The sequence below is a fragment of the Melampsora larici-populina genome, assembly GCF_000204055.1.
Source record: "Melampsora larici-populina 98AG31 unplaced genomic scaffold MELLAscaffold_8, whole genome shotgun sequence".
NCBI lineage: Eukaryota > Fungi > Basidiomycota > Pucciniomycetes > Pucciniales > Melampsoraceae > Melampsora > Melampsora laricis-populina.
In genome coordinates this window covers 940,963-950,310 of record NW_006768772.1, presented here as the reverse complement: position 1 = coordinate 950,310, position 9,348 = coordinate 940,963, and the positions used below count along the sequence as shown (strand labels likewise).

The window sequence follows — 9,348 nt, the reverse complement described above, 5'->3', positions numbered from 1 at the left end:
GGACCTGAGAAGAGAGAATCAAAAGACAGATAAAGCAGTTGAGTGTATTGGAAGATTAATACGCTCTTTTCAACTGCAAAGTTAGCTTATCAGAGTATCAGAATACGTAAATAGAAGCTTGGAAAATATTTTCATCATGAATCATTTCAAAAAAAAAACCAAAATTTGAAACATATCCATCCATATCGAATTCCAATCATGATTCCAAAAAATCTTTTACAACAAAAACACACATTCAAAAATAAACACACAACTAATAGAAATAAAGATTATTCAATAACAACAAGTTTCCATTTTTAGAACTTCTGGTGGTAACTCCTTTATTTAATTCCCTCAATTTCTCCATTTCCTCCATCTTTCTTTCCCAAAGAGCAAAACATTCCTTGAGGAAACCATCATTCATCCAACCAGCAGCATTTCTTCCAGCCATTGAAACCCAAATTTTATGCTGATCTTTCCATTGAGAAGGGTTTGGAAAAGGTAAAGGAGAATCAGAAGAAAAAGAAAGAGAAACCCAATGACCATTATTCAAGTTGATTAGCTTCAAAACTGATGAAGTTGATAGGCTTCTGAGGCGTGGAGGCTTGAACGTGGATGAAAATTGATTGAAATCTTTAAAATCCGTGTTCTAGAACTTGAAAAGGGGGGAAAGAGCAAAGTGTCCTCTATATAAGTTGAACAGGACAAGAAGCTGGACCAAAGTTCCACATCCACACATGTGCAGGCACATTCCCACGCCTCAATACATATGTAGGCGCTCAAAAATGACACCTACATTGCTTTTTTGGGGATGTGGGCGCTTTTTTCAAGCACCTACATGCAGGAAAATCAATGTAGGCGCTCAAAAAAAGTGCCCACATCTCAAAAAAAGCAATGTAGATGTCCAACAATTACGCCTACATGCAAAAAATGAGATGTAGGCGTAATTTTTGAGCACCTACATTGATTTTCCTGCATGTAGGTGTGATATTCAAGCACCTACATGTAAAATCTTAAATGTAGGCGCTCAAAAATTACGCCTATACAGTTGCTCCAGTCTAGTCACGACCAGACTCGCTCTGCAAAATTGAAATTTGATTACACAAGTTTACACACTGAACTCTTACTTACAAATCATGTGTAAAAAGTCATTTTTGGGCTCTAAGGGGGGTGTTTGTGTCAGAAATGACTTGGTGAGTCAATCTGCTTGGCCAATTTTTTTTTGTTTTATACAAACCTCCGACATTTGGGTCTAGGTACCTAATGGACCTAATATTAAGTCCTTAAGTAATCAACTCAAGTCCTTAAGTACCCTACTTAAGTATTTAAATCCTTAGGTAGCCACTTAAGCTGATACTTATGTACCTTGAGTAAGTAGGCGGAGCACCTCTCATCATAATTCCTGGGGTACAGAACAGCATAGACTTGTATTTTTACAATACAAGGGTGAAGTATGCAGTGACAGAGTGAAGAAAAAGAACTTTTGCCAAAATAAACCCCTGCAAAAAATTTTTGGGTATTACTGGGACCCCCCAACATTTGGGTCCCGGGGCCGGGGCCAGGCTCTGGTCGTGACTAGACTGGAGCAACTGTATGCGAAAAAAGAGATGTAGGCGTGATTTTTGAGTGCCCACATATGTAGGCGCTTGGATTTTATGCCTACATTCAAAAAATGAGATGTAGGCATAAATTCAAAGTGCCTACATTTTGTAGGTGTAACCAAATTACGCCTACATTTCTTTTTTTGAATGGAGGCATAGCCAAATGACGCCTACATGGGATTTAAACCTGTAGGCGTCATTTTAAGAAGTTTCCAGTGCCTACATCATATATGTAGGTGCTTTTTTGTGGCAAACCCGCATGTAGGTGCTGTTTTGGCAGCACCTACATGGTTTTCTTGTGGGCTGCAAATAGCAACGGCCTATCTTAAAGAAATAATTTGTTGCAGTTTCTATTAGTTGTTATTTTTTATTGTGATCTTTTTTACAAGTTAGGGTTTTCTATTATATCCTCAATTATCTTTTCCTAGCGCATGTCGAAGAAAAAGTTACTGTCAAGTCTCCTTCATCAAAAAACAAAAAATTTGTACTAAATGAGTTAGGCGCGTCAGACGCATAAGCCACCCACAGAACTCTTCTTTAACATTTTTAGTCTCAGTAGGGATTGGGCAAGGTGAAATTTTGTAAAACTCAATTTAGCTGCAACTTCAACAAAGGGCCTGGCAGATCCACCACAAATATCTATAAACAGATAAGGCTTTCAAATGGAGTTGACCTGAAAACATGTCAGATCAAAGAAGATCACATGTATTTAGGATGGGTTAGTGGAACACACAACCACGAATTTGAGATCAAATCAAAAGCAAAAAAATAATGTGGAGTTACAGGACTTGTGGATGTTGTCTGCTTTGATTGTATTGAAAATTCTCCCTTTTGATCAATTTGGGAGTAGCTATCCAGTTCTATTGAATTGAAGATATGTGAAAATACTCTAAAATATTATTTTACAAAACTTCACTTTGCCCAATCCCTAGTACCTTTGTTTTTCAATGATCTGCTTTTTTGGAACTGTGCTAATCAAGCTCATCTCAAGAGACATTTAGCGTGAACCTGATACATGAAGTATCCAGACCCAAGTCCCATTCCTGCAACATCATAGCAGCACAACACACTGCGGCTGTAGGCCGCGCCCGAGCAATGACCCTTGCGATAGGTTTTGCAGCGCACCACAGGCAACATAGCAAATGTTTCTGTCACCCAGAATCCGCAGCTTGCAACGCAACCCCACGCAGCATCCAAAAGTTGCCGCAGCTCAACAAGTCCAAGCTTGATCCAATGAAGAAAGAGGTAATTCAGCTTTATGATTTTTAGAATTTGAAGTACACAGTGTATTGTTTATTATATCAAGTTTACAATGATCCATTGAGAATCTAGAGATTTGTTGTACCACTTTCTCAACTTCCATTTGCCATCTAATGATATTTCCCCATGCTCCTGCTTTACCTTTATCTGATTTTATTAAACTGTTTGTACTACTTGACCTTGAACTACCTTTTGACCTTTTTTTGTATAAAATAAGAGTCACATGAAAAAGTGGATAAAGGAGATTGTAGTACAGTGGAATAAGTACCAGGTGAAGTGATTGCCAACCAATGTGTGAATGGTAATTGGACTGATGAAACATCAGATCCGGATGAATGACTTGATGACCAACTCATTGAAGTCCGTTGAGAAAATAATGGTCCTTGTTGAGCTGGACCTGAGGAGATTAGAATCGACTTTGGTGAGATAGCTTGTTGGTTTGAACTTTGGGATCTTGGAAAAGATGATTGTGTTGAAAGAGTACTAGAGGATCCTCCTTCATCTCTTCTTGATATGATCCTTAAATCTACTAAATGTAATTCTTTCATTTTATATGCTATCCATCAACTTATCTTTGGATCTTGGATTTATTCCTTCATTAATGGTCTCGATTCAAAATATTCTTCTACTCTTCCATTACGAAAAGTCCCAAGTACCAAGGGTGCAATACTGTATTGAACTGATAAAGTATGGAGTAAATGAAGTTTGTGTTTTTGTGAAATGAGTGAACCAGATGATGGACCATAGATTCAAAGTAAAACTGTAGGTGGTGGTGTGTGTGGCGGACTTGAATTCAAGTCATTAAGATCATTGAATTTCAAACTTGATTCACTTGATTCAGAGTTGATGGGCCAAAAAAGAGAAAAAGGCGGCATTGGTAAGACTTTCTCCAACTTTATAAATCGAGATTGATGATTGAGCTGAATCTGGTAAAGTACTCCATCCGTGTAGTTATAATTCATATTGGAGCATTTATAAACACGGATTGAGCGCATCCATCAGATCGATGATGTTTGAAGAAAAGAATCAAGTTAGTTATTTTTTCATCATGAATGAATGAATGTTGGAGATGTTTACCTAGCGATGAATTTAGTTTCACATCTTGATACACCTTCAGCATGAACTGAATGAGAAGTATAATCTTCTGGTTTGTCTTGTGCTTCATCATTCAAGTTCATTTAAAATGATCATCATTATCAAGATTAGTATGAGTAGTAGGTTGAAGTTCAAAGGTAGTAGCGGTAATGGTTGAAGTGGTACTAGGAGGTAAATCCACTTGAACGGTTGACATCTTTGTTGTTTTGTTGTTTTGTTGGTTTGTATGATTACGGTACTCAAAGCAAGTATGCTTATGTACATAGTTGCTACATAGTTGCTCGTAAATAGTTTTTCTGCACTATATTCGGTCATATTCGGTCCCACCAAAGTATTTTTTTGATTGCCAGTTTCTGAGTTTGTTACCGTGTGTCCTGATTCACCTATGCCCAATCAATCACCACCACATCCAACGATGGACTCAACTGGTCTTCCAAATACACCTACCACTCCCTTCAACAACTTGAATACGAATCTGTGGACTGTCCCACATGCCTTGACCAGTCCCGCTGCAGGTCAAGTTCAATTGATTTCCCCCTATTCAACACCCCATCCGTTCTCCTCTGGTACTCCGGTCATCTTTACGTACCCTGCAGCTCAGCCAGTCACCTCGGCTTCTCAGCCTTTGCCGTTGGTCATGCAATCCTCCGTTTCATTAACCCCTGCCGAGTCGACACAACCTACTGAGGAGGCTACCAAGAAACCTTGTCGCGGTCGTAAAAGAACTTCTAAAAAGGGTCCAGCGTCTTCGACAAAGAAAACTGCAGCTTTGGGACCAGCCACCACATCCGAGACACACCCTGAAGACAAGTCCGGTCGAAAACAGAGGTCATGGGAGAAAGATCTCAATTCGGATGGAAAGTCAATGGTGGACTTGATAGTTGAATGGCTGTGCTTAACTTGGGGTGATCAAGAGAATCCAAGTGATTCGGAGTGGATGTGTATGGAAAGTTCTGATTTGATCTCGAATAATTATGCCAGATTTCGAATGGGGCTGCCCGGTAAGAAAGAATGTGCAAGACGATGTGCTCTTTTCATTGGTGCAAATGGATTTGAAACCCCCACCTGGGAAGGTGTCAAACAAAAGGTATGTTGGCTCTGATTCGTTGCTGAATGAATTTCATTAATTCTTTGTTAATCTTTCTTCATATGAAAACCTACAAACTTTAGATCGATAACTTGGAAACTAAATTCAAAGACGCGCAGAAGTGGGCTAGACAGACAGGCGAAGGAGGTGGTCTCACCATCAAACATAACGCGGACTTTGAAATTGAGGTGCTTCGATCAATTGGAGAGTGGTCTGAGGAGCGAGAGCAAGAAATTAGGCAGATGGCTGCTCAGACTACCAAAGGTAAGCTGTTTTCTCATATTTACTGCACTCGTTTCATTCCCTGATTTGTGTACTCTGCGCACAGATTGCTTGAATAGTAGATGCCCCCACTTCGACATCCTCAGCCCAATTATGGCTGATCGTGCCGGAACCGTGCCTTTGTACACTTCGGAAAGTGGTGTTGACGATCAGCCAAACCGTTCGAACACTTCAATTAATCCCCCTTCGCCTTCGCCTCAGCCTCAAGAGACTCAGGCTACTCAAAATAGTGGCTGGGAACCAACACAACGTTTAGAACCCGAATTCGATGATGCAGAAGATGGCCAAAATGCTGACAATTCCCACTCGTTGAGTCAAAACACGACTCGACCTAATTTGGCACAGTCTGCTTTATCTCGCTCACTCGAACGCAGTTCAAGTTCTCAATCTTCATTGATATCAAAAACTCTGCCACGTCAAAATTTCATTCAACCTGTGAAGAAACCTATTAGTGAGAACCCCAGAAGAACTTCAGCTGGTACCTTAGGTGTCCTCAAATCTTTTCAATCCTCTTTACCAACTCAAGCAGATTACGAACAGTTGAAAAATGAAAATACCGCTGCCGCCGAGACCAATTGCCTTGCGTTTCAACAAGCTTCTTCAAACTCGAATGCTGTGATGAACCTGTTAGAAGCACAATTTGGAAGTCAAAATTCTTCCGAAAAACGTACTCTGGACCCTGAAGACTTAACACCTGAGGCTATTGAAAAAAGGAAAGCCAAGAAGGCTAAAACTGAAGAACTCGAAATGCTCAAATTAGAACGTGAATTGGCTCAGGAGCGTAGGGCGTTACACGAGAGTGCTGAAGGTTCAGGATTGTCTAAACTTGAATTGGCTAGAGAAAAGGCCGACTTGATTAGCAAGTTCTGTCTCGCCCATATATCCCTGGAAACCGCTCGTGAGATGGCTCAGGAAATTATTGATAGTTTAAAATGATTCGACTTTATTTTTTTTTGGTTCCTGTCCTTTTAAATCCAAAAATTGGTTTCTTCTTGTTTGTTTTCTTTTTTATCTTTTTCCAATAAAAATAGTTATCGTAAAAAAAAAGTTTGTTATATCTGGTTATGTCTATCAAAATGAAAAATTTTCTTGTTTGTTTTCTTTTTTATCTTTTTCCAATAAAAATAGTTATCATAAAAAAAAGTTTGTTATATCTCGTTATCTCTATCAAAATGAAAAATTTCTATTTTTTTTCGGTTCAAAAACAAAAACCCAATGTTCTTATGATGCAGTGACACAGTGACACAGTGACACACACACAAGTTTGAACTTATTCAAACTGAAGAGTCTCCAATAATTACATGATCAAGTTCAAAATTTAAACAAAGATTTTGAACTTGATCATCCTGATCATGGACACTTCGGCTCCTCAATAATCTCACAATTGGCACTAATAGGTCAGGTGGCATTTCTCATGTCATTTCTTTAATTTCATGTATTTAAAGATATATCTGTCAAAACATAAAGAGATCGCCATACAAATTGACCTAAATGTTTTGATTTGCTCGATAAACCCTAAAGGCCTGCAGGAGTTCGTTTCGCCTGCGATATGAAGCGTTTCGTTCCTCGATTGGTTGCAGGTCTTGCGGATCCATGGTAGGAGGTAAAACTGCTTCATTTTGATGATGATTTTCTAACATCCATTGGTCCCGGAAATGAATGGTAAAGTTGTGCAAAATGCAACAAACCTTGATCCACATAACTGCATGTTCCGCCGAGGAGACATCCTTAATTGTGATTCGCAAACTTTGCAACGATTGAAAACGAAGTTTGAGTTGACCGTTGCTGTGCTCACTTACAACCCGCTGTTCACTGAGAGCTCGGTTGAATTCTCTCCGCACCACGTCTAAGGTCTGTAATCGTGGACTTTTGAATGTAGGAATTAGGTGCTGGGAGCATGTGTAGCCTGAGTCGGCCAATATGTATTCGTTATCTCCAAAATAATTCTGTGGGTGTTGAGCAAGCTAAAAATACCAAAAAGGAACTTGTTAGCTTATTATCATGTTAAAGTAATTGAAAATACTGACTTGAGAGGATGAGTAGACACGTTGGTCGTGTGTACTACCACACCAGCCATGCAAATAATAAATGATTTGACCTTGATGATCCGAAACCAACATGGTGTTGAGAGCATACGTATGCTTACGAGTCCAGAAGTCTTCCGGATCCTTGCTGGGTGCAAATGCAAGCGGTATGAGGGTGCCATCTATAAATCCTACACAATCTTGAAAGAACGATTTTCTACCAATCTGACTCTTGATTTCATTTCGTTCTTCTTGATTGGGCCATTTAACATAATCTTTTTCAAGCTTCAAAATAGCCTCAAAACAACGATGCGTAAAATTATGAACCGAACCTTCTAAAAAAATCCATTGTAAGTCTCATCTTCACGAGCTGAACTGGAATAACATATTACCAACCACTAAATCCAAAGTGGCGCCCTATCATATAGGCACTACCCCCATTCCCACTTGAACCGAGCCGGCATAAAGTGATGAGTAATTGCCATTCAACTGGTGTTTGAGGCGAAGACGAGTTATTAACAAAGACTAGATCATGTCGGATGAGATCAGCCAAGCGCTTGAAGTTTTGTCGTGACATCCGTGCCTGATGGAATCATATGAAGGCATTCAGAAACAAATGTTAATATGAGACGTATTAACATTTGTTGGGAACATCGACCAGAACTTACATGTCGGAGAAAATTCCGATCACTCCCATTGAAAACGTTTTGAAACTTCAGTACCTGGAAGGCTGTAAGTCGATCATGAAGCCTTGGTCTGATGTATCGAAGGTGAGTGAGTTCATCAAAAGCTTGACCAATAGCCAAAGCGATCTTGAAGGTATGTTGATGGATTGCTTGCTGGGACATGATCAAGGCTTCAAGGTTGGAGCCGGCTGTGATGAAGTTGTTGAATGTGCAAACAAGGGAGAGCGAAGCCATGATGAAGACGTCTTCGGAGTCATCCAAAAGCATCAGAGCGGCGATGTTGATCAAATCAAAGTGAAAACAGGCGTATAAATGAACATAAGAGGGAGGTTGAGCTGTAGCAAACAGAGCAGATAAGGTATGGGTACTCGCTTGAGCAAGCCCAAGTGCGATTTTTTGCCGCTCGCCAACACGAGGCATGAGTTGAAGAGGAGAAAAGTATGTAGGGGTCCTCAAAGCCTAACTTAACTAAGTCCCTGCAGCCAGACACTTCTTCCTCGCGAGCTCGGGTGTCTGGTGAGGGACTTATGACTAACCGGGCTTCCCTGGTGGTCGAGCAGGACTACTCAAATTTGAGTTTGGCGTGGAGGTTTTTTCAAACCTCAAATACTCCCACTTGGTCTCAATAAACTCCCGTGCCCATTTTAACTGGAGATACTAGCAGCCATTGCCTCCATCCCTGTCTATTCACATTTCACATATCTCTTTCTGAGCTTTGTCAAGAAAGGAATGAAGTTTTTGAAATTTGAAATTTGGTCGCAGGTAACGACTGTATTGACAAAACAAAATTTAAGATAACACATTCCGTTTGCTCTTGCAAAAGGACTGCTTTTTGATCAATGACATTCAATCAATGACAAAAGTTGTTCATTTGCCTGTTCTGGAGATTTTGCTCTCCTCAGAATTGATGTATCATATAAACTACATAAGCTATAGGACTGTAGAGGATTAGGTCAATTCAAGTTCCTGCTCGATCACCAAAATCATGCGATAATTCACAAGTCCCTCTCCAGGGCACCGAGCTCGCGAAGGTAAGAAAGCCTCTGCGAGTTTGGGACTTGTGTTAAGTTAGCCTCAAAGCTATATACTTTGGGGCCCAAATATACTTTTTTTTTCCCTGCCAAAAAAAAAATCGAAAAAAGTATGTATGACAACTATGTACGAACTATATAAGCGTACATATGTAGCTTTGAGTACCATAGATGATGGCGACTAAAAGTTGAGACTGAGTTGATAAAGTGAGGTTCAATAATAAAATGTTGTTTAAATGCTGTTTCGTATCAGGACTTTTGCGATATTTTCCAGCCAATCGCAACTTCATTTGTCTCATCCTC

The 9,348-nt window shown here is 39.8% G+C and overlaps 2 protein-coding genes across 2 annotated transcripts; one reads left to right on the top strand and one right to left on the bottom strand.

Annotated features, from left to right (window-relative positions):
* Window positions 1-2,790: 2,790 nt before the first annotated feature.
* Window positions 2,791-3,388, bottom strand: MELLADRAFT_104105 (uncharacterized protein; the record flags this gene model as incomplete). The annotated part of the gene is made up of 2 exons (XM_007407084.1): window positions 2,791-3,037; window positions 3,129-3,388. 2 exons carry the CDS (start codon window positions 3,386-3,388, stop codon window positions 2,791-2,793), a joined length of 507 nt encoding a protein of 168 aa, XP_007407146.1.
* A 1,876-nt stretch (window positions 3,389-5,264) lies between these two features.
* Window positions 5,265-6,240, top strand: MELLADRAFT_95877 (uncharacterized protein; the record flags this gene model as incomplete). The annotated part of the gene is made up of 2 exons (XM_007407258.1): window positions 5,265-5,286; window positions 5,351-6,240. The coding sequence occupies 2 exons, from the start codon at window positions 5,265-5,267 to the stop codon at window positions 6,238-6,240; spliced, it is 912 nt and encodes a 303-aa protein (XP_007407320.1).
* Between the last annotated feature and the right edge of the window lie 3,108 nt (window positions 6,241-9,348).